Source organism: Electrophorus electricus, chromosome 9 (genome assembly GCF_041902795.1).
Source record: "Electrophorus electricus isolate QZ-2024a chromosome 9, ASM4190279v1, whole genome shotgun sequence".
In the NCBI taxonomy this organism is placed as follows: Eukaryota; Metazoa; Chordata; class Actinopteri; order Gymnotiformes; family Gymnotidae; genus Electrophorus; species Electrophorus electricus.
Window position 1 is genome coordinate 6,345,523 of NC_137505.1, and position 24,423 is coordinate 6,369,945.

Genomic DNA, 24,423 nt, shown 5'->3' on the forward strand with positions numbered 1-24,423 from the left:
ATTATTTAATGTAATAGATAAACTCACCATCCCTCTCAAAATGCCACACAGCTGCTTATGCTATGCATCTGATCTAAAGTTGTTACTCTTACATAACGGTGCATTTTGCTGAATCTTACCTGACACATTTGTCATGTTCTGTTGCAAATGTGCGCTCCAATCAGGTGCGCAAAAAAGCGCCCGCACCCAGCGCCAAAAAAGGGCGTCTACTGCTCGGTACAGTCAAAAATTACGGTGAAGGCATACAAAGGAGAAATTAGCCATGGTCGCAAGTCCTGGGGGCCTTGTACAGCATGCAAATACATGGAAGGACTAACAACGGACCACGACGACAGAATCAGATGGAATTCGTGATCTAAATGAAATTTTTATTGGGTGTTTGTTTTTCTTTTCACCTTCTGTAGTGGGCTACTGCTCAGAGTCCTTGGCCGTAAGAGGAGAATACAGTAGATTTTCTCTAACATTTCCCACAAAGATTTGACTCCTGAAACATGGGCTTTTTATTCTACTCGAGGGCAATTTTTGGCTTTTTCATTTGGTGCTCAATTCTGTCATTGTTCGGCTTTGGAGCTAATGCGGTGCTTTCACAAAAACGGGCAACCAGTCCTCAGTCGGACTTCACAACACGCGTCTCAAAAGACGATGGACCTCAGACTTTTCCCGAACCAGAAGGTCCAAGTCTACCTGTATTCACCCTGAACTACCCTCGCATTCAGATTCCCTTCGAGATAACTTTATGGGTGTTACTTGCGTCATTTGCAAAAATAGGTAAGAAAACCTTCCATAATTCGCAAATGCTTATTTCACTTGGTAACGGGTTTCTGTAATATTCTTATGCACTTTCTTATCTTCTCTTTTTTGATTTTCTTGTCAAATATAAATCGTTCCCAGTGGGGTTCGTCGTTTTCTCATTCGATAAAGATCCTATGACGTGCCTCGTGTTAACCCGTCAAATGCAGCAACCTTTCCAAACCTTTTAAGGCATTTAAGTAAGCTAAATGAACCCATTCTCTTCTCCCATTTAACGTTATCGAACAGGTTTCCACGTGTATCACAAGATCACCATTTGGGTACCAGAGACCTGTTTGCTCATCACCATTGGGCTCATAGTGGGCGCCATCATGCACTCCGTGCATGAACGGCCCCCGGCGGTCCTCACCTCCAGCGTCTTCTTCCTCTACATGCTGCCCCCCATCGTCCTGGACTCCGCCTACTTCATGCCCACCAGTCCCTTCTTCGAGAACCTGGGCACGGTCATGTGGTTCTCCGTCGTGGGCACGCTGTGGAACTCCATCGGCGTGGGTGTCTCTCTCTTCGGTGTCTGCCAGATCCCGGCGCTGGGCGCGCAGGACATCAGCCTGCAGGAGAACCTCCTCTTCGCCTCCATCGTCTCTGCGGTGGACCCCGTGGCTGCCCTCGCCGTGTTCGAGGATGTCAACGTCAACGAGCAGCTGTACATCGTGGTGTTCGGCGAGTCCTTGTTCAACGATGCAGTCACTGTGGTGAGCGAAGTCGCACGAGTCCGCTTTTTAAGCTCGAGGCCAGGGAGGAGCAGGTTGTGTGCCAGAGTTCTACCCCTTCAGAATCCCGGAGGAAGTCGCTGGCGATGTACCGGACCGGTTTAGCTTTACCTTGGGTGTGCATCTGGAATCTTAACTGATGGCTCAGGGTTCAAAGGCAGTGAAAGTCCCCATAGTCACTCATATCTTTTATTGCAAATCAGAGAACTAAATTTAGTGTTTTGTGGAAAGACTCAGTATTATATATTTATAATATTATCATAAGGACTATAATGGCTTGAGTGATTTCAGACACTCTTTCATTTATGTATGTACTGTGAGTATCTTGATCTTATTTTCTATGGTCCTTTCACCCATTGGGGCTACAGTGGGTGGGTTATTGTGAAGTCACATGAGCTATGTAAATAATCTCAGGTTTGAGTGTGTCAATTAAGGTTTAAACGTTGTAAATTATTTAAATACTTGACTTTTGTGGTAGTTCTTGTGAATTGCTATGCATGCAGCAGGTCTCCTTTAACTCTTCAGAGGTCATCTGAAGCAGAAATCAGACCAAGCCTCCACTACAAAGTCACATTACATGCGCCGACATGCGGAAATTTTGAAATGCATTCCAGGACAAAATCCCTCCATCATCTTAACCTTTCAACCTTGTCTCAGTTCACAAAAATAAAAAAGACAAAAGTGGAATAACACGTACGGGAATAACACGATTTTCCTCTCCCCCCCGGTTCGACCCTGATGTTTCACTTAGACTTTGTCAACTGGCAAATCTTTTGTTTTTTTTTTTCTAACAGTGCCAGACAACAAGAGCAAACATTTGTCCAGGTAACAGCAGGTGTGGTTGCCACCTGAGAACTGAGTTTCGGTGGAACAAACACAAAGGCGAGAAGACTGACACCTTCCTCGCCAGGCTAAAAATAAAAAAGTGCCCCCGGACAGAAATACTTGCTCCAGGACTGACCCACCAAGCGATACTGCAGAGTGTAACTCATTTATTAAATCATTTGTCTGTGAAATGCCGTTGCAGGTGTTTCGATGAACTTTAGCATGTTCTCGACGGTATGCCAATTTGTCCGTATCAGTGCTCACAATCAACATGAGGAAGAAAGTGTATTTGTATTAGTAAATCCAGACGCAGAAGGAACCGCAGTGGAAATAAGCCTTTATATTGTAGCATACCCCCACATTTAAGACGGTGTGAGTGCTGTTTGTATTTTTTTTTAAATGTGAAAGGGTTAAACAAAGTAAATCCATCAATCATATACTGACTCAGCACTGAAATGGCTGTGTTCTGTTTTGTCAGGTGCTGTATAATCTTTTCAACCATGTGGCGGAGCTGCCGGTGGTGGACGCCCCGGACGTGTTCCTGGCCGTGGTCCGTTTCTTCGTGGTGGGCCTGGGCGGGATACTGCTTGGCGTCCTGTTCGGCTTCGTGGCAGCTTTCACCACGCGCTTCACGAGGAAGGTGAGGGAGATCGAGCCACTCTTCATCTTCATGTACAGCTACCTGGCGTACCTGCTGGCTGAGTTCCTGTCCCTCTCCAGCATCATGGCGTGAGTGAAGCAACAAGCGCGCACACACTAGTGGTCGACCTTTCGAGAGCAGGGAGACCTATGGCCGATATATAAAGCCAATATCGTGTAATTGAGCACCTTAGCATTAATAACAAATGTCACACAAAATTGCTGAACTTAAACATTTATTTAACACTGCTATTCTTTGCCATTGTTCTCTCTGCTCACATAGAACTACAATCTGCAGTGCACTTATTTTAGATTAAAAAAAATGTATCAGGTAAATAAAACAATTCTCAACTAAATGTCCACAGGTAATCAAAAAAACTAAACTTGGAAAAACTTCAGCTAATGCCAATTACCTCAAATTGGCATTTAATTGGCTGATTAATTGGCCAGCTGATTGAATGGTCGATCACTATCGCACACACTCATTCACACACAGTCACATACACACTTAGGCAATATAATCTTAGCTATGTAATCCTGTACATTCAGTCACCAGAAGAATAAACACCGCAGTTCAATTAGCTTTGGCCATGAAGATAGATGCCATCCATGGCACAGACTCAGTAAGGCTATTGGAAGAATCCCAAGGTTAAAGTTCACCATGCAGACTCCAGGGTTAAAGGTCAGTTCATCAAAGCAGTGTCGTGGGTGGTGAGGCGTGTTGTGTCCTGATTCTTTCACTGTGCACCTTTGGCATTGCTGCCTGCACAGTTCCAGGATTTCTGTGGGGGGGTTTTTTCTGGTCACCGAATACCATCGACCGCCACAGAGCAGGGCAGAGCTCCTGCCGGCCAATGAGAACCCTGCGTTTGCTTCCATTATTGTTGTCAGCATTGTGACCTGTGCGTTGACCATGAAGCACTACGTGGAGGAGAACGTGTCGCAACGCTCGTGCACCACGATACGCCATGCCATCAGGATGCTGGGCACCGTGTCAGAGACACTCATCTTCTTCTTCTTGGGTGTGGTTACCATAACAACGGACCATGAGTGGAACTGGGGCTACGTCCTCTTCACCCTACTGTTCGCCCAACTCTGGAGAGGTTTGGGTGAGGGGTTACATTAGATATTTAGAAATCTAGATTGATCAGTCTCATTTCATTTTGTATTCACATTCTAGATATTGTGAAAATGCATTCTGGCAGAACTTCCCAAATTAAAACATATCATATCAATGGTAATATCATTTCAATTGTTTGCCTGACAGTGAGAGCAAGAAATAGAGTGAAATTTGCACTATAATTCAGCACAATAGTCCACAACTAATAAATAAATGCAGTCCAGTTAGACCCAGAAAACATGACCCCCAAAACCTCACACACCTCTGCTGTCCTTCAGGCATCCTGGTCCTGACACAGATCATTAACCCCTTCCGCACCATTCCCTTCAACTTTAAAGACCAGTTTGGTCTTGCCTACGGTGGCCTTAGAGGGGCAGTAACGTTTGCCTTAGTCTACACTCTTCCAGACAGCATTTTTCGTAAGAAGCTTTTCGTCACAGCCTCAATTGTCATCATCATCTTCACCGTGTTCGTCCAGGTAATTTCCTCTCAGAGAACCAGTCACCTGAAATGAATGTTTATGGTCCGTGGAACAGCACTTCATACGGGCAGTAAACCGCTCGTGTTATGCTCAATCATCAGTGTAATAATGTCCATTTTATCATATGTAAAAGCATAGTTACATTGTACTATTGTCTGTTTTCCTTCGTAGGGCATCAGTATAAGGCCAATTATTAAACTAATAAATGTTCGTACGACCAGTTGGAGTCGCGACACCATCAACGTCGAGATTCACACAAGGGTAGGTAATCAAAGTCAGACTCTTTTTCCTTGACGATGTGTGCTGAAATACACGTTGCGCAGACCTGTATATTTAAGAAAACCAACTTGGACTTGCCCTAACTGTGCTATCCTGTCTGTAAGCTGATGGAGCACACCATTGCTGGCATAGAGGACCTTTGTGGCCAGTGGAGTCGACACGCTTTGAAAGACAAGTAAGAAGTAACTCTGTTTCGATAAAAACATACCAAGTGTTTGTTATGACAACAGATTGCTAGGCTTACTATGGCTATATTATGGGTTGGCTGTTTTATTAAACAGATTTGACTTTATAAAATAGACTTTAATGTAGACTCCACTGTTAGCATTCTAAGCTCTCCATGTTTGTGTTAAACCACATGAATGTCTGTCAGTGAAATTGACTAAAAACTGCAGACAACCAGTTTAGTCATTTTGGGGACCAATTTTAGAGACTTTTTTTGGCAGGAAACTTGAGGCACATCGGCCGTTTTGGCTAATTATGCAATGCTTTGTTCACAAAACGCAATCACATGGATTTAATGTTGCGTTCGATTTTGATTTCAGGCAAATTACTGAACAGTTATTTGTGACTTAAGGTAAACAAGTCCTTGCTTTGCTTCCCGTCAGGTTCATGAGGTTTAACCGCGTCATCCGGAAGATTTTGATCCGTGACAACCGGCCTGAGTCGAGCATCGTCGCGCTCTACAAAAAACTGGAGCTTCAGAATGCCATGTTGTCCTTGGAGACGATCTCCGGTGATATCAGTGCATCCCCTTCTCTCGTCTCACTGCAGTATGGCTGCATCCTTTGGTGTTCCTTTAATATCGCTTCATGTCTCACCACTTAGGTAAGGGTAGAATTATATTGTTTTCTCCTCTGCTGTTTGTTTCTCAGTGAGAAGACGACATCGTATAAGCCCAAAAAGACAGTGTCGCCCTCTGATCTGAAAGCCATCCACGAGCTCTTATCGAAGAACATGTATAAGATCAGAGAGAGGGTGAGTCTGACACTTTGTGAATGTGAAAGTTTAAGTTTCATATGTTTTTAAATACAGTCTTAGGCCACCAAAGTGGTGTGTGAGTGATATTTCCGCAGTGCCAGGTGGGAGCTCTTAGATTAACATTAGATCTTAGACTAAGAGGAGCTCTTAGATTAACATTAGATCTTAGACTAAGAGGAGCTCTTAGATTAACATTAGATCTTAGACTAAGAGGAGCTCTTAGATTAACATTAGATCTTAGACTAAGAGGAGCTCTTAGATTAACATTAAATCTTAGACTAAGAGGAGCTCTTAGATTAACATTAAATCTTAGACTAAGAGGAGCTCTTAGATTAACATTAGATCTTAGACTAAGAGGAGCTCTTTTAGTGGACTCTCACTTTGTACATTTTGGCTTGGAAAAATCTTAATAGGCAGATCTGTCTGTTTATACTTCTGTTATTTCAGTCGATTTACTCTAATTTAGATTTTGATGTGTACACAGAAATATGCATGTTTCGATTTCAGGCAATTTGTTTGACGATCTGCATTCAGCTTAGATCATGAGCCTGTCAAAATCAAACCCAAGCATGTGACATTTCCTGTCTTAGGATCTCCACTATTCATACACTAAACAATTTTTATTCACTTGCAAGTAACATCAGTCTAATTTCGGGGTAGTCTTTAGAAGATTTTACAGGGGTAAAGGGGACAGGAATATTTTTATCTCTCATCAAATTCCAGGTGTTACAGTAACTTTTGTGACTGCGTGATTCAATCTGGTCCTCTCTTAGACGGTGTCCTACACCGGGAAGCATACCCTGCCTGACGACAGCTGCGCCAGAGAGATCCTTCTTAGGAGACACACCAGCGTCCGGCGCAGTCTCCGCACCAGAAGCCTTCGTGACCCCGTAAGAAGCGTCTCACAGAACATGCATCCAGTTACTCCACATAAAAAAATGGTCATTTCTCAGTAAAATACCACTGTGCAGAATTCCTTATGTCAACCTTTCTCCTACTCTGGTTTACCAGGAAAAGGTCAGAGGGCAGAAGTATTTTTCTCTGCCTCTGGGTCAGAGCCTTGACTCCAGATTCACTACAAAAAAATTCAGTTGCGAGGGTGAGACCTATCGCCACACATTCTGCTACTGGACAACTACATGTTTGTCACACCTTCATTTCTAGTCAAGACATTCACAACCTGCCGTGACGTTTAAAGACACAGTTTAGAGATGCTGGTCTTTGAAGACGTGTAAATATTCCCTTTTGCACTGGATCAGGATTAGCTCTCTTCACACGTTTAGCGGTGATATACAACTTCTTTTTTGTTGTGTTTTTCAGGTGAAAACTCTGCCCCAATGCTGAATGACCTACCAGCCAGGCCTAACCCTAGGCAGTGGCTGCGCTCTTCGTCCAGAGCAAAGACGACTCTGGTGAGGCTGGACACTCTGCGTGAGGCAGGGTTCGTGGAGGACGGGCAGAGGGCAGTGCTGGGAAGGCATGGCCAAGCACGCCTGAGCTCCACCCCTGCTGACGTCACACTGCAAGCTCCGCATCAGCGCCGCGGCGCCAAGGACCGCGAGCCTGACAGCGAGGAGGACGTGTCTGCGTCTCCTCCTCCGAGGAGACGGACCGCGGAGCTTCCTGAACGCGGCGGGGGTGGGGCACGAAGGCCGTTGCTAAGGAGACCTCACTGGAAGCCACAAGACGAGTTGGGCGACTTATAGACGTGGAATTTCAGATGGACTCCTGTAGTATGAGGAAAAGTGTACACTACTGCCCTTGGGCTAAAACATGGGTAACGATGTGCTGCTTCTCTAGGACAGCAGGGGGCAGCATTGAGCCTTTGATTTTACACCATCTTCCTTTTCATGCTCATGATTGTTTCCGTTACACTTTTTGTAGCCACTAATTACATTAAACATCGTCGCTATTGGAAACATTTAAAGCCAACTGCGGCAAAGTATTTTGATGGCCTGAAATGAATCGTTACATTTACAACCTCCTGATTACTGGGCAAAACTGGTAAATACATGTATGTGGGCTGATAAACAACCATGCATAAAACTACTACAGTTCCTAAATTTAAAAGGTTTTTTTTGGTCATTTGTCTTAGGTCCATCATCATTTTGTTAATAATAACTTGGCTTCACACTTGGGGTCATGGTGGTTGCATTTCCCAGGTGTCGATACTTTTGCCGATATTTGCACGTAATTTTGACAGTTTGAGACCTCATATGGACTGCAGTGGAACGCACCTCCTACCATCTCTTACGGCCCATCTCGGTCAACCACAGCTCATCTCCTACCTTCGGCGTGGCTCGCGTTCCCTTGTGCGGCGCAGGAGGCGACTATAGCAGCACGTGACCACAGGCAGGAGTGGGTGTAGTCTGTGCTTTAGGAAAGAGCAGGCTGGATGTGTACAGAATGTACTTATCCTATATGGCCATTCCTAATATTTAAGGTACAGGAATATAATAACAGTCTCACTTTATTCACCAACTCATCAACAATAAAGGAAATCAATGTTAAGAACTAAAGTTGCAATTCTATTGTAAACACACACACAGCTTAAAACTTCCTGTGCCTTTAATGTCCCGCTGAGGTCATTCCATAAAGTGGTGCTTCCCCATCATACATAGATCCCATACGTCCAAGGATCCAGACGTTCCTCTGTTCAGTACTCCTGCTTTCGCTCATCACATTTCGGCAGGCACCCTGCATCTCTCTCTTCGTGGGGTCCACTGGGTCCTACAGAGGCCCCTGCAGCGGTTCCGTCGGTCACCGTGCCAGTCACCCACATCGTGGAACCTCACTGCCAGGACAGCTGGACGCACAGATCCGCGAGTCCTGCTTCCGTCACAGTTGTAGCTCCACAGTTCCGAAACCGGATCACTTCAGACAGATGCGCATAACCGCCAACTTGAACCGTTGTCCACCAAACACCCCTCCCCCGTCCCGTGCGTGACTCCACTCCTTCCCCGTCCCGACTCCGTCTGGTCAGTGCTCCTTGTCTTTCGCCTTGACTTTACTCTCCCACTTCGGAGTCCGGATGAGCAGTAAGCCCACCGCCCCCAGCGACAACGCCACCCCCAGGCTGGGAGGTCCACAGGGGCTAAACTCCTGCGCCAGGCCCGAAAACAAGGGTGCCAACACGCGCCCCACTGCGGTCACTGACTGCCCCGCCCCGATCAGGGTGCCGCTGGCCTGGGCTCCGCCCCTCCGCAGCTCCAGGTCGGTGATGCAGGTGCGGCCGATGTTGGTGGAGATGGCAAAGAAGGTGGAGGAGAGCACCACCTGCCAGACGCCGGGAGCCGTGGCGTACAGGAAGATCAGCGAGCACGTCAACACGGTGGAGTGTAGCAGCAGGGCCGGGATGTCGTTGCCATAGAGATAAGTGACAGGGCCCACCAGGCAGCCGGCGAGCGCTCCCAGCATGCTGCTGTAACTGATCAGGTAGCCAGTCACTTTGGGCCGGAGCTCGAAGCGCTCCTCCATGGCCAGGGAGAAGTTGCTGTAGTACAGGATTATGGACACAGCCATCAAGAGACGCACCAGGAACACGTCCCACAAGTCCGAGGAGGCCACGGCGCGGATCCGCACCACCACCAGGGACAGCTGCTTCCAGGCAGGCCGGAGCAGAGCCGCAGCACCCCAGCCTGGGACGGGGATAGGGCGGGTCCCATCTGAACAGTTCTTCGGCTCAGAACAGGGTTCCCTGCTGTCGGCGTCTAAACTTTGGTTTAGAGCCTCGCGCCAGGGTAACATCCACACCAGACCTGAGGGGAAGCTCATAATGGGCTGGACACGTCTACAGAAGTGACTTTGTTGGTGTGAGTCACAATAATAAATAAATAGATAAATAAATAAACAACAATAGTCATTTTAGGCCTCCACCTCATGAATATGCATTTGTAAGTATGGAAGAGCAAAAAGTGCTACTGTCAGCGTTCTGATCCCAATAAATTTAAGATATTTGCATGGAGATAGTCGTCTTGCCCAAGTTTGTTGTCCGTTCTGTGTAACAACCACTTATGTCCTCCTACCTGCGTTAAGAAGGAACATGGCAGCACAGACGAGCGAGGACATGTAGAAGCCTCCCTCGTGTTCAGCAAGGTAGCCTCCTACCACTGGGCCGAGGATGAATCCCACACTGGACGCCGCATTAAAGTGACCCATCACCAGGGGGCGCTCCTTCTCCGACACTAGGTCCGACAGGAGGGCTCGGCAGATGGACAAGGAGTGTTTAAACAGCCCTGTGAACAGGTAGCCTTGGCTGTCGGTCACGCGCGCTACACATCAAGTGAACGTCTAAGCCTGACGACAGGCAGTTTCCGCATAGTTACTGGGGTCACTACCCATAATCCTCGCTCTAGCAAAAACCACAGATGCAGTGCGTCAATCCAGGAAATGAGCAATGAAATGTAATAGAGTAATACGTTTAGAAATGAATATTTATTTATTACAGATGTGCCCGTCTTACCCACTGGGATCCTGGCCAGCACGAACAGGGCAATGCTACTGGAAAGCCCGAGCAGGCCGTATCCGAAGGCACTGAGGAGAAGGCACGTGAGCAGGGAACGCCGCCGGCCCACGACGTCGCTCCAGCTACCCTGCCAGGCAAAGGTCAGCAGGAACACGGGGAGGTTGGGAAACGGCATCACTGTACATTTGTTCTTAAAGAATGATGCTTCTCCCTTAGACAACGTGTGCTTTCACAAGTGCTACGAGAGACGCACAAGCTCTGCGTTGTGAAGCCATACAGCAAGCGGAGCATTTAAATTTAACAGTGTAATTAATAAATATACTGTGGGGTGGAGGATACTACAGTGTTCAGGTAATAAAAAACAACGTGATCCAATTACTTGAATTACTTACATTTGTCTTAAACATTTGTCTTTAAACTAAATCAAAATACATGAAGTCTAGGATTCAGCAGGACACATTCCACAGCGTAAACGCGTTCCTCTCTCACCCTCACACACACACACAATCACGCTACCATAATGCAATCAGGGACCCAATTGAATTTGCTGTCGGCTCCATGCATGTCACAGTCGTAACTGTGCCCATCCACTTAGCACCCTCAGCACACAAGAAGACCCTTCACTCCTTAATATGCCCCATGACTCTGCAGTTTAACACCAATTTAAACTGAGCGCGAGGCTCCCGAGTACGTCACTCCTCCAATCACACTTGTCTTACAGCAACACGTTTTTGGTTTGTGAGCAAAATGTCCAGTTCAAATCCCTGCATGTTAATGGGAACAAAGAATCTCTCACTTTAGTGTGTTGGCTAAACCAGACAGCTTCTACACTGCCCTCATGACAACATTTAAGTTAAAATTGTGACCAGACCTGGCGATGTCGTTAATTAGTAACGTTCCGTTACTTACGATAAGCGTGCTGGAGAAAAGCTGCAGAACGCCGTAAGTGGATCCTGTGGCATGAAAAAAACAAAAAGCGCTCCTGCTTGAGTTGTGTCAGAACGTGTCACCTGCAAGTCCTCACTGGCTCAGGTGTTCTGCAGCCCGCGTCTCCGTGGCAACATTTACACAGCCTCGATCAGCATCAGAATGGCCAGCGGAAGAAGCAGCCCCTATCCTTCAGATTTCAAACCCTTAAGTCCTGGTGTGTTTGGTGACCTTTAAGAATTGTCACTCACTGTATAGTGTTTCAAGCTTTTCTGGCTGTACACAACCCCCCCCTTGGTAATTAGCCACAGACTTGTATATGTCCTTTAGGTACTGATGTAGGGGTTAGGAACTAAACAGTTCTAAATACCACAAATACAAAAATAAATAAATAAGTCAGCTCATGATCGCTATATACTGTTTGACATGGTTTCCTTGTAGTTGAATCAAAAGGTCTTACCTACTATCCCAGCCACTGTTGGACTGGCACCTAAAGACTTCACATGATGACTCAGCAACGGGATGATCATACTGACCCCAAACAGATCCTGTGCAAAAACCAAACACTGTTCAGGTACAGTAAGGAAACAGGCTGTACCTGGTTAACCACAATAGGTCTGGGTATTGTTGTATAACTGACAGTGATTTCCAAACACAAGCTGAGAAAGCGAAGCAAGATGAATCCGGAGAACGAAGACCTGCCTGTGTTTGTAGAACTCAAAACACACCCCAGCTGGTACTCCGCTTCCTGACATTTCTGAGGTAAACGTGTCAATGTAATAAACATTGGTAACAGGTCACCAAACAATCCACACCCCAATATACTACTGCCTGCCACACTGTTAACATTAGTCATAGCAGAATTGCTTCCTGGTATATAGTATGATGTTGCTTTAGCTTTCATGCTGATATTTAACAGGCAGTTTACCATCATGTTTAAAAAAAACAAAAACACTCAGGCTCATGGCTATGCCAAGACCCTGACTGAGGACACATCATACCACGTTTGTTTCTAGTTAAGGGTAGGCTACTTCTTTGGAGTGTGAAAAGCACTGTGAATGAACGTGGCTCTCTCTCTGTGTGTGTGTGTGTATGAGAAAAGAAAGGTTAGCGCTGTTTCTTTTATGCCAGGTTGATGAAATGATCCAGTAGGACGTTACCGATCAAGGACATTTTAAAATAAAATGAGCCACACGCTTTAGATCATGTCTTATTTTGTAAGCTCTTGTAAAAACGCAGCCAAGATCTGTTAACGTACACTGGTCGAGCATTAGATTACGTCTTTTAAAACTGTACGGTAGAACACGACACATGGGCTAGTCCGAAATGTGACTTGACAAGATCTTAGAAATGGATAGACGCCAGAACGGCCCAAAGTCGTTAAATGCTTGTGGTGTAATCGCAAACGCCCTTAACAAGAACCTAAACCACTGCAATCCAGCAAGTCGACCGACTGTCCGAAAAGAAGCCCGACGCCACTCACCATGAACCCAACCACGTATATACACTTTATGATCCGGACGGGTGTCCTTGTTTTCGGGAGCAGGCTGCACGTGGAGCTTCTCATTCTCCTTCCCTTCGCGAGGCAGTGAGCGCGCAAGCGTCGCCGCGGCCCTTTACGCAGCAGCCTCGCGCCAGGCTGCGCCCGGGCTTCCGTTCCTACCGGGCGGACGGAGCCGTGCGACGCGTCTTCCAAACGGGCGCGTGTCTACGTCGATGGAAAGCCACGCATTTTTCTTAAAAAAAATAAAAAGAAGCAGAAATGCAGCGCTAATTAGCGTCACCGGTCACGTTAAGCCCTTAGGTTTTATTGAGTACGTTCATTTCCTCCTCTCGTAGTCTCGTGGTATTGTCCTGGATTTGCGTCATATTACGAGTCCGCACGCGCTGCTTTTAAAAGTCATCCTTTAGTTTATTTGAATTGGACCATTATGTATTAGGAGTTTTTATTTTATTTTTTGTTCTGCACACACACTGCACACCTGGGAGGAGCTGCAGAAGCGGAAACGTCTCTAGCTGTAATAAGCTCTACAGTGGACCTAGTCCATCATTAGCACTAAGCGCATTGACTGAACTTTCGCAGGTGGAAATAAGACCCTGCAGGAACCATACCCCAGCTGTTTCGCTATCTACCGCGCTGAAATTCTAACAGTTACGCTGGTTGAATTATCACAGTCGCTGGGCTCGTCGCCCATGAATCCGCTCAGACTTCACCCCACCGTATTGCAGTGGCTTAATTTAACAACGTGGTCACATGACGTCCCCACACCTCAAAAAGCCAGTGCCGCTCAGAGCATGATAGAGAACAGGTGCAGTGTAAGCATATGATCTGTATTTACGTAACGTTGTGCTAATCGTGTACTAAACTGTCCTTTTCTACCGTCTTTTTTCCTATAATGCCCATTACGTTTATGTTGCCTTAGCGCCACCTGCTGGCTACTGTGAGAACATTTACAAGGTATTTATTGATTGACTTTTATATGCACTGACTCATCTTACATTTGTTCCCACCACTGAAGTTTTTAGTACCGGTCAGTTTGATTATGGTCATGACTATTTTAAGACATTTACCGTGTAACGTTGTTCACTGTATAGGCAGATTAAAACTGGTGTGGCTATGCTATATTTAAACTCTACAGTTTAAATTTCAAGAGTAATTTATATAGATATACCCATAGTTCCAAATATAGAGTAAGCCTAATTCTGTACTAACTATCTTTGTTGATTTCTTTAATTAAATTATGTTATAGTTATAAGTTATAGTCATAAACTGAAAAAGCATTAAAACCCTGCAGTAGGCAGACGTTCACTATACCATAATATATAAATCTGAAGAAGATTCTAGGTGTATAACTGCAGTGTATTGTAATAAGAGATGTAGGAAAATTCAACATTGTAGTGAAGTACACAGAGGTTCCAGGGAAACAGAACATTTTAGACAGAAGTTCTTCATCAGCTGTGCAAGTAAAGTTCTTCAAGCACTTTTTATATATACATATATATATATATATGTGTGTGTGTGTGTGTGTATGTATGTGTGTGTGTGTATGTATGTGTGTGTATGTATGTATGTGTGTGTGTGTGTGTGTGTGTGTGTGTGTGTGTGTGTGTGTGTGTGTGTGTGTGTATAGCCCAGCTCCCTCTCTCAGCGTTCATCTCTGACCAGCTCTCCTGTCACTCATTCTGGTTCCTCCAATCATCACACCCTTGTCGGGTCTGCATCCCTAGACTACTGGTTGTTCTCACCTGTGTCCTGTTACTTCTACATCCTGTTAGTTCTGCGTCCCGTTAGTTCTGCGTCCCGTTAGTTCTGCGTCCCGTTAGTCTGTTTCCGTTGCTCTGTGCGCTATTTGAGAGGTATTGACATGATCGGTATGTGCATTCCAAGCTTTATCCCTGCCTGTCTCTCTGGGTTACGACATGTTCTGTTTTTTTGGATTATCGTCTCAGCCTGTCCCTACCTGGTTGGTTTGCCCTATCCGACTGCTCTCTGGTATTGTGTACTCTGGGCTGTTTACTGGTTTATTCTACTCTCAACTCCTCAAGTTCTGGATTACTACGTTGTGGATACTGGTCTCTGCCTGTTACATTACCTCGCACCCTGATTGTGCTTTTGCAATTAAAAACCATGCTTGTTTACATCTGTGAGCGTCTATATATACCAGTATAGGGTCAGAATTAGTTCACAGTAAAACAAAGGAAAAGCAGTGAAAATAACACACAACTGTATTATTAATTTCTAAGGATATACATTTAGTTAAGTGTAATTCAACATTGATTATTTTACTGTACAACAAATATATTGTAAAACATTTACATTTATATTTACGGTATTTAGCAGACGCTCTTATGCAGAGTGACTTACAACAGTGCTTTGTCATTTCCTCATAGAATTCATCCTTGTACAGTAGAGCAGTTTGGAGTCCAAGATACCAATGAAGTAGAATACTGTAGAAATACAGGGATTACTGCTGATGCCTAGAAGTACAAAATACATGAGGTCTCTCTTAAACAATGATAAGTTCAATAAGCAATAAGTAAAAAACACCAAAACCACAAAATGCTTTAAGATAAGATAAGAATTTTTTCCAAAGGAAAATTACAGTGTTCCAGCATGAATGAAGACAAACGCAGAATACACAATGGGTAGGTAGACATAAAATATAGAATTTTAAAAATTGTTTAGTGAGAAATATTACCCAGTGTTGGGTGTGTGTGTGTGTGTGTGCGTGTGTGTGTGTGTGTGTGCGTGTGCGTGTGTGTGTGTGCGTGTGCGTGTGTAGCTGTATTAGAGAGCAGAGATGCACAATAGATGCCTGAGAAATAGATGAGTTAGAGAGCAGAGATGTACAATAGATGCCTGAGAAATAGATGAGTTAGAGAGCGGAGATGTACAATAGATGCCTGAGAAATAGATGAGTTAGAGAGCGGAGATGTACAATAGATGCCTGAGATATAGATGAGTTAGAGAGCGGAGATGTACAATAGATGCCTGAGATATAGATGAGTTAGAGAGCGGAGATGTACAATAGATGCCTGAGATATAGATGAGTTAGAGAGCAGAGATGTACAATAGATGCCTGAGATATAGATGAGTTAGAGAGCAGAGATGTACAATAGATGCCTGAGATATAGATGAGTTAGAGAGCAGAGATGTACAATAGATGCCTGAGATATAGATGAGTTAGAGAGCAGAGATGTACAATAGATGCCTGAGATATAGATGAGTTAGAGAGCAGAGATGTACAATAGATGCCTGAGATATAGATGAGTTAGAGAGCAGAGATGTACAATAGATGCCTGAGATATAGATGAGTTAGAGAGCGTAGATGTACAATAGATGCCTGAGATATAGATGAGTTAGAGAGCAGAGATGTACAATAGATGCCTGAGATATAGATGAGTTAGAGAGCGGAGATGTACAATAGATGCCTGAGATATAGATGAGTTAGAGAGCGGAGATGTACAATAGATGCCTGAAATATAGATGAGTTAGAGAGCGTAGATGTACAGTCTGATGGCTGCAGTTAGAAAAGTCCTGTGACAACATTCATTCCTGCATCCTTCCTGCGTACCATATATTACTGTCTGAACAGAGTACTCATAACATTCAGAAGCGCCCTGCATTACATGAAGTCAGTATTATGGCTATGAAGCAAATGTCAATTTATTTGAGTTGGTGTCCTTGTTTACCACATTCTGTGTCCATCATACTGTCATGCTTTTCCTGTCTGTCTGCCTGATGCTGTACCTGTCTACCACAGTGGAGGACATACAGGAGAGTAACGTGCATTGGACCAGCTGTCCTCTCTGTAGCTGTGGTGTCCTCTCACAGGACAGTGCTAATTGTTAGCTGGTTTCTCTGCTCTCTGTTAAATTTCCCACTCAACAGATAATAATCTTTTATTATAAATTCATTTTTAAAAAGGAGCCTTAGTCACTCCATTAATAACTCAAATAATGGCTAATTTCTCTTTCGATTCGGTATAGAATAGAATTCCATGGAACTAATGTTTTAATGATTTCCTGTGTGGGTGCATCCAGGTTAAACATAGGATATTCTCTCATCCTGTCACAGAGTCACATAACAACTGTGATTACACACTGGAAGTACGACGTCGTATTAAGTCGTATTTACTTTCGTCGACCTCCTACACAGTCTCTCACTGTTCTGCCCCCCTCAGTGGGTGCTTGGGTTTGGGAAGTTATTATAAATGCATTTATTCTTGTATTGACTCAGGAGTAGATTTACTCATGCTCTTCCCAGTATTAACTATCTTGTCCTATGGGGTGGTCTTCAATTGGCAGGAGATATTTTGGTCTGTACACCCGCCCCGGTTTTCCATGATCGTGCCCCTGAGAGACAGCAGGCACCTTCAATCAGACGCCCAAAATAACACCAAGGGGAGGAGGGTTAGGGTTAGGGTTAGGGTTAGGGTCCGGGTCCCCAGTCCAGCCCTGTTCTGACACCGACATCACTGAAAACCGACAAGCCTTCGGGAAGCAAGCCCGCAGCTGCTGCTGTAAAAAACAGGAAAGGACCCCAGACCCCGTTCTGAGAGCGGAGGAGCTTACAGGCACCTGAAAGCACTCCTAAAACAACAAGTCAACAACCTGACCTTACATTCCTGCTGAGCACTGAGACCTTTTTGCCGACCTGTGCCTAACACGGAGGAGCGAGGAAGAGAGGCGCTCCAGCCATGAAGCTAAGCGTGGCATTGTTTTTTGCTGGGATCTTTGGAGCCCTGGCCACAGTCTTTGTTCTTCTGTCCTTTGGTACAGATTACTGGCTCTTGGCTTCGGAGACGAAATGCAAGACTGATTTAACTGGTGCTTTAGAGGTGAGTGGAAGCTGTGTTTTGACCACTGTTTATTATAGAGTCCCAGAAACAAAAATGAATCAGACAGAACTGATTTAACCATGAAGTAACTGAACGTTTCAAACCCACGAAAGGCAATTTGACGGATTTTAACATTTGGTTTAGAATGTTGTAGCATGATTACACTCGTCACATGCTCTATAGAGGCAATATAAACATTTTTAAACTGTTTTATACCAACACTTTAATATGTAATCTGTAATTCGACATCTCCTAAATGCGGGTTGGAGTCCAGGACTGTATAATTGTACACATTTAGGTTTGTGAGACACTGTGCATTAAATGTCACTATTTACAATCTCACTAGAGCACAGAGGATAGAATGTCACATGCTGGAGAATCATATGACACTTGATGGTGAGAAATTGAAACTGGAATCTTCATGCAATGTCTCCACTGTAATGCCAGATCTATTTGTGGAAGTCGCACACATTGCAGCAATTTCCCAGGGGGCAGCCTGCTAGCCTGCAAATGAGCTAGCGGAAATGACTGTAAAGTACACCGTCTTGTTTTATTGAAGTCAAGCAGGACAAGATTCTCCCATATAGTTGTATATTTTTCTTCACAGCAAAATAATTTTTGATAAATTAATGTCACTGGTCTAGATTTGGAAACAATGTGTATTTCATAAGTCCAGTGTTTGTATTCACTTTTTTTAATCAACAATGTGTGAATGTGTGAATGTGATAAAGATTATTTCTTATTTGAGCCTGGTGTTTATGATGTCTGGTGTTTACCAAGGTCCAAATGCTGTGATAAATCATGTTGTAATGCTATAGTAACTGAAACAGAAAATATATAATACTAAATTCAGAGAACTATATATTATTTCATCAACAAATAACTTTTATTTTTATTTACATTGTCTTAATTATTAATAATAATTTATTAATACTTTTAATGTCTCTTTTAATTTTCATTGTAAATTAATCTTATTCCCAAATTAATTAAAATTAATTTGATTTCTTCTCTTTTCTTTTTTGGCAATACCTTCACAAGTTGATACATCCCAGGACGTAAAAAGCTTTATTATCCTTCGTGGCACCTCTATTTTCTGTAAACGCTATACAAATAAAGTTTATTATTATTATTATTTATAATTTTAGCACAAGATTTGGAGTTATAGTAAAGCCTCAGTCCTCATTGAAGATTTCTGAGCTTTTACTGGGCTCTGCTGAGTCATTGGTGAGTTCGTTGCCCTTCACCCTCTGCCCTCTGAACCCTGACCCCTGCTCTTCCACAGCGAGGGCATGCTGAAAACACTTCCACCTTTTACCATGAGGGCTTTTTCTGGCGCTGTTCCTTTGACGGCAGTACCAGTATGGAACAGGACCCCCTGAGGATATTCTGGTTCAGTAAGACAAAGCTTTATGGCTAAATCTAGACTAATTTGAACAATGGCAACATCAACTGCAGTATACTGGATTGAAGGATTCATTAAAACAACAACAACAACAACAACAACAACAACATTATATATAATTTATTTATTTATTTAAAGTACTGTGTACTTTACTACAGCTTTCTCTACATCTTTTACTACAGTACACTGCACTTACTCACCTGGAATCTTTTAAAACCTGGGATTTGTGTATATATATATATATATATATATATATATATATATATATATATATATATATATATATATATATATATATATAGAGATAGATAGATAGATAGATAGATATTCAAAATTGAAGTAAAGTACACAGTTTCCAGAGAAACGGGACTTTTATATATCCATTTTATATACATAAATTTTACATAAATATTTATGTAAAATAAATATACATGAATATACATGAATATGTATAAATTTTATATATATAAATCCACAGTTTAATGACATAGTTCATGTAATGTGCTGACACATTTTGCTTTCTGACACAAAACAATCTATAAGTGATTTATTTTCAGTGTGGAGGTGATAAAAATGAATATTATTTGTGTCTTTCCCCACAGTGTTTGTCCCCAAAGCAAATCAATCACACGGCAAGATGTGCATACCTGCCTATTTTTTTCCCTTCCCTCTATCTCTGCAGACCCACAATGCAACCACCTACGACTCTGCCATCAGTAAGAACCCTGCCACACACACACACACACCTTTGCTCAGTTACATCTGTCTCCTAATCCACCTACTACAACCAAACGACAGTGCTGTCTTCACATGGCTTGCTAGTACTTTGAGTGTTCCACTAAATTACCATTCACAGTATGATGACATGGGCAGTGCTAGCTCAGTGGTCAAGGTACCTGGCTTTTTTTTTGGAACCATAAGCTAAATGCTGTAGAATTGTTTTTTTTTATGTAAATTGCTGGAACAGTACTGGCTGGCTTGTGTCTTGTAGTCTACAGGGGGTTCTGGAGTGTCTTTATGCTTCTGGGAGTAACTGCAGTCGTACTGGGCGGCTTCATCATCATCTGTGCAGCTCCGTTCGCGAGCCACTGCCTCTACAAGGCAGGTGGAGGTCTCTACCTCCTAGCCGGTTAGTTGAAGAACTACATTACCATTTGTTCTGATCTCAGAAGGAGAGAGCTCAGGTCTCTACAGTCTTTTTGAGATTCAGTTTCCTCTGTCTTACCGGTCCCTGCCTTACCTCTACCCCTTTGTTACCCCTACCCCTCATTTCTTGTTTTGTATTCCTCCTCATTCCTTAAGGTTTCTTCCTCCTTTCTGTCACTGTGATGTTCGTCATCTGGTTGGAGGTGCTGGACATAGTGGACATATATGTGGGCCAAAAGTCTCATCTGTATCCAGACTTCCACCTCACAATCTGCTACGGCCTCTCCTTCATATTTGCTCCGGTGGGCGTGTTTTTCTGCCTGCTGGCTGGCCTGCTCTTTTTCCTGATTGGCCGGTCAATGCAAATGCACTGCCACTGAGCATCTGAATGACATGTACATACCACCCACTTTATTAGAAGCTTGCACGTCCCCTCCCGGCCTGCTTTCGTAGGCACACCTGCTTTCGTAGGCACACCTGCTTTCGTAGGCACACCTTTCCTATAGGTGCATGAATTTTTGACGTCCAAAATATCAAAGCCATCCTGTGGTTTATGAAATGACTTCTGTTGAAGGGCTGAAAGACAGCTGACACAAATGGTTACATGGAAACCAAGAGGCTATGAACTTTAACCCTAAGGTCAACACTTATATTATTTATATTTCTAACAAATATTAAATGATATTTCTAATAAACACATACTTCTAATAAGGGAGTTGATGAGTACTGTTGGAGACCAGTGGAGTGATGTGTTTTTATGTCTGTGGTTATGACTATATGATAGTGAGTATGTTAGAGTGGGTTTATTCTTTGGGAGAAGAATAAGGGAGTGTATTCATTACTCATTTGATTTGCAAAGCAAGCAGGTAAAAACATCATAGACAATCATTTGAGTGCCTCGAGTATAGGTGTGAGCTAATTACTGTTACATCGTTAAACTGTGTGACTGTGTGAAAGATGGTTTGGGAACACTGGGCTGGATTTGTGTGTGTGTGTGTGTGTGTGTGTGTGTGTGTGCGTGTGTGTGTGTGCATATGCACAAGTATGTATTCATAATATGTCATATTATGTATTTTGTTATCCTTTGTCTTATAATAAGGTCAACATTTTACAAAACAACTAATGTATTTTCTAGTACATTGTACCTGAATAATCTTGGTAAGGATGAATGATTTTTGGTTTGCAAAAATATTTTTACAAGTGTATCATAAATGATGTTTGTCTTGCATGTTTCTTCCCACAAAAGAGTTGTATTTATAATAGTTTTGAAAAGTTATGATACATATTATATGACTAAGACATTATAGTGTCCTTAGTTTTCATATGATCATCTAGATTTCATATCTTCAACTAAATTAAATCTATTCAAATCATGCTTAAAATTAGTTTTTGTTTTGTAAATAATATTGAATCTTACTATCAAATCATATTCAAATGTATTGTTCAAAATATAATTAATAAACCCTTCAGTTCAGAATGTAATAAAGGATTTCATTTAATCAGAATATTGATAATTCTTTGGATACTTTCCCAGAACACATTTTAGCATCAGTTTTCCAAAACACCTAGTCTAGTCTCAGACTGAGCCTTTTATAAACACCTAGTCTAGTGTAAGACTGAGCCTTTTATAAACACCTAGTCTAGTCTAACACTGAGCCTTTTATAAACACCTAGTCTAGTGTAAGACTGAGCCTTTTATAAACACCTAGTCTAGTATAAGACTGAGCCTTTTATAAACACCTAGTCTAGTCTAACACTGAGCCTTTTATAAACACCTAGTCTAGTATAAGACTGAGCCTTTTATAAACACCTAGTCTAGTCTAACACTGAGCCTTTTATAAACACCTAGTCTAGTCTAACACTGAGCCTTTTATAAACACCTAGTCTAGTATAAGACTGAGCCTTTTATAAACACCTAGTCTAGTCTAACACTGAGCCTTTTATAAACACCTAGTCTAGTCTAACACTGAGCCTTTTATAAACACCTAGTCTAGTCTAACACTGAGCCTTTTATAAACACCTAGTCTAGTATAAGACTGAGCCTTTTATAAACACCTAGTCTAGTCTAACACTGAGCCTTTTATAAACACCTAGTCTAGTCTAACACTGAGCCTTTTATAAACACCTAGTCTAGTGTAAGACTGAGCCTTTTATAAACACCTAGTCTAGTCTAACACTGAGCCTTTTATAAACACCTAGTCTAGTGTAAGACTGAGCCTTTTATAAACACCTAGTCTAGTCTAACACTGAGCCTTTTATAAACACCTAGTCTAGTCTAACACTGAGCCTTTTATAAACACCTAGTCTAGTGTAAGACTGAGCCTTTTATAAACACCTAGTCTAGTCTAACACTGAGCCTTTTATAAACACCTAGTCTAGTGTAAGACTGAGCCTTTTATAAACACCTAGTCTAGTCTAACACTGAGCCTTTTATAAACACCTAGTCTAGTCTAACACTGAGCCTTTTATAAACACCTAGTCTAGTCTAACACTGAGCCTTTTATAAACACCTAGTCTAGTCTAACACTGAGCCTTTTATAAACACCTAGTCTAGTCTAACACTGAGCCTTTTATAAACACCTAGTCTAGTCTAACACTGAGCCTTTTATAAACACCTAGTCTAGTCTAACACTGAGCCTTTTATAAACACCTAGTCTAGTCTAACACTGAGCCTTTTATAAACACCTAGTCTAGTCTAACACTGAGCCTATTCTTTTTCTGCTAATGACACTAAAACAGTAAAACATCTGCATGAGGCTTCCTGAGTAAAGCTTTCACTGTGAGTCATGGATGCACAGGACAGGAGGCCTCACAGTGCAACAAATGAGTTTCTGATAAAATGGGTACTTACCCCATACTCCCTACTCCCTACCACCTACCCCCTACCACCTACCCCCTACCCCCTACCACCTACCACTTACCCCTTACCCCCTACCACCTACCACCTACCCCTTACCCCTTACCCCCTACCCCCTACCACCTACCCCTTACCCCTTACCCCCTACCCCCTACCCCCTACCACCTACCCCCTACTCCCTACTCCCTACCACCTACCCCTTACCCCTTACCCCTACCCCCTACCCCCTACCCCTTACCCCTTACCCCCTACCCCCTACCCCCTACCACCTACCCCCTACTCCCTACTCCCTACCACCTACCCCCTACCCCTTACCCCCTACCCCCTACCCCCTACCACCTACTCCCTACCACCTACCCCTTACCCCCTACCCCTTAAACCTTACCCCTTATCTCTTACCCCCTACCCCTAACCCTCTACCCCTTTACCCTTCCCCTGAACACTCTATTCTGGAAACTGATATATGAGACTTAACGGTCTGTGTCTGGGAGCTGATCTTCTCAGGGAATCTTTTCTCACCTGTGCAGTAATTTTTAGATCCCTTTGCACAGAGGTGAGAGGACATGGCACAGAGCTTATATTTGAGAACAGCGCTCACACATGGTGTGTGATGAATATAGATGCTGCTGTCAGAGATGTATTGTCAGGAGACAAGACGCTGGCAGGCGACTTCATTTAACACACACAGCTTTGGGGAATGTGACTGAGGCACCAGACAGGTGACAGCTGTTCAGTTTGTGTTTGCGGTTTTACTCTCAGTAAAAGTGCACAGGAAAGAAAAAGCAGAAAACTTGAAAAAGTTTAAAGTAAACCCCCAAAGTTTGTCAGTAAATCCTTTAGTGGTTGCAAGTACTGAGCCCACTACGTCTGCATGGTGTCAGAGATATGTGTTGCTCCGAGTGTATTATATTTTGTGTATATTAAATGTGTGTATTGCATGCATCAGTATGGATATTTTTGCATTTGTTGGGTTACACTGGAGCCTGCACTGGGCACAGTTTTATCCTGGGCAATGAACTATTTTTGAATCTGGGGAAATTATATTACCCATTACTCAAACACACAGAGCTCACCCAGTGACATGTGACCTATATGTATCTAAACACAAATAGAAGCGACTACATAACCACTGTTTCTGAAATGAGATATTCCCCTCTTCCTCAGACACTTCCTTAGACCCATCACGCTTCGTCAGACCCATCATGCTTCCTCAGATCCATCACACTTCCTCAGATCCGTCACACTTCATTTACATTTACATTTGTGGCATTTGGCTGACGTTCTTATCCAGTGCAATTTACAAAAGTGCTTTTATTGTTTACTTATAGAATGAATTCATCCTAGCCAGTACAGTAGGTTGGAGTTCAAGATACCAATGAACTGGAATACTGTTGAAAAACATGGATCAGTGCTGATGCCTAGAAGTGCAAAATACATAAC

General features: G+C 43.2%; 3 protein-coding genes and 1 long non-coding RNA gene across 11 annotated transcripts; 3 read left to right on the forward strand and 1 right to left on the reverse strand.

The window, feature by feature from the left end:
- Positions 1-42: 42 nt before the first annotated feature.
- slc9a2 (solute carrier family 9 member 2) lies at positions 43-7,551 on the forward strand. Its single transcript, XM_035523071.2, has 12 exons — positions 43-768; positions 1,039-1,502; positions 2,824-3,074; positions 3,876-4,093; positions 4,383-4,582; positions 4,757-4,846; positions 4,969-5,039; positions 5,473-5,637; positions 5,740-5,842; positions 6,619-6,735; positions 6,857-6,944; positions 7,166-7,551. Exons 1-12 carry the CDS (start codon positions 492-494, stop codon positions 7,549-7,551), a joined length of 2,430 nt encoding a protein of 809 aa, XP_035378964.1. The 5' UTR covers positions 43-491.
- A 746-nt stretch (positions 7,552-8,297) lies between these two features.
- On the reverse strand, positions 8,298-15,506 carry slc67a2 (solute carrier family 67 member 2). Of its 8 annotated transcripts, XM_035523072.2 has the most exons (9): positions 15,341-15,505; positions 15,103-15,215; positions 14,484-14,583; positions 12,721-12,973; positions 11,698-11,785; positions 11,220-11,263; positions 10,308-10,437; positions 9,871-10,080; positions 8,298-9,603 (listed from the first exon to the last, which is right to left on the reverse strand). In XM_035523072.2, the coding sequence occupies exons 4-9, from the start codon at positions 12,802-12,804 to the stop codon at positions 8,825-8,827; spliced, it is 1,335 nt and encodes a 444-aa protein (XP_035378965.1). In that variant the 5' UTR covers positions 12,805-12,973; positions 14,484-14,583; positions 15,103-15,215; positions 15,341-15,505; the 3' UTR covers positions 8,298-8,824. The 8 variants fall into 8 exon arrangements, with proteins under 8 accessions (XP_035378965.1, XP_026887252.2, XP_026887251.2 ...); XM_027031451.3 differs by lacking the exon at positions 14,484-14,583 and having other exon boundaries at positions 15,103-15,185; XM_027031450.3 differs by lacking the exon at positions 14,484-14,583.
- LOC145659246 (uncharacterized) lies at positions 13,577-14,874 on the forward strand. The gene is made up of 2 exons (XR_014125239.1): positions 13,577-13,695; positions 14,369-14,874. It is a non-coding gene; the product is annotated as an uncharacterized LOC145659246 (long non-coding RNA).
- A 1,618-nt stretch (positions 15,507-17,124) lies between the features above and the next one.
- tmem182a (transmembrane protein 182a) lies at positions 17,125-21,631 on the forward strand. Its single transcript, XM_027031449.3, has 5 exons — positions 17,125-17,578; positions 18,861-18,972; positions 19,583-19,696; positions 19,972-20,109; positions 20,283-21,631. The coding sequence occupies exons 1-5, from the start codon at positions 17,438-17,440 to the stop codon at positions 20,504-20,506; spliced, it is 729 nt and encodes a 242-aa protein (XP_026887250.3). The 5' UTR covers positions 17,125-17,437; the 3' UTR covers positions 20,507-21,631.
- The last annotated feature ends 2,792 nt before the right edge of the window (positions 21,632-24,423 follow it).

Bases quoted from the DNA above. Each gene is read 5' to 3' on its own strand.
- tmem182a (XM_027031449.3), top strand. From the start codon at position 17,438: ATGAAGCTAAGCGTGGCATTGTTTTTTGCTGGGATCTTTGGAGCCCTG. The intron at 17,579-18,860 runs GTGAGTGGAAGC...GCTCTTCCACAG, and splicing joins ATTTAACTGGTGCTTTAGAG to CGAGGGCATGCTGAAAACAC. The intron at 19,697-19,971 runs GTAAGAACCCTG...TGTGTCTTGTAG, and splicing joins CACCTACGACTCTGCCATCA to TCTACAGGGGGTTCTGGAGT.
- slc9a2 (XM_035523071.2), top strand. From the start codon at position 492: ATGGGCTTTTTATTCTACTCGAGGGCAATTTTTGGCTTTTTCATTTGG. The intron at 3,075-3,875 runs GTGAGTGAAGCA...TATTGTTGTCAG, and splicing joins TCCCTCTCCAGCATCATGGC to CATTGTGACCTGTGCGTTGA. The intron at 6,945-7,165 runs GTGAGACCTATC...TGTGTTTTTCAG, and splicing joins AAAAAAATTCAGTTGCGAGG to GTGAAAACTCTGCCCCAATG.
- slc67a2 (XM_027031451.3), bottom strand. From the start codon at position 12,804: ATGAGAAGCTCCACGTGCAGCCTGCTCCCGAAAACAAGGACACCCGTC. The intron at 11,786-12,720 runs GTGAGTGGCGTC...GTTTTTGCACAG, and splicing joins TATACGTGGTTGGGTTCATG to GATCTGTTTGGGGTCAGTAT. The intron at 10,438-11,219 runs GTAAGTAACGGA...TTTGCCTGGCAG, and splicing joins TTTTCTCCAGCACGCTTATC to GGTAGCTGGAGCGACGTCGT.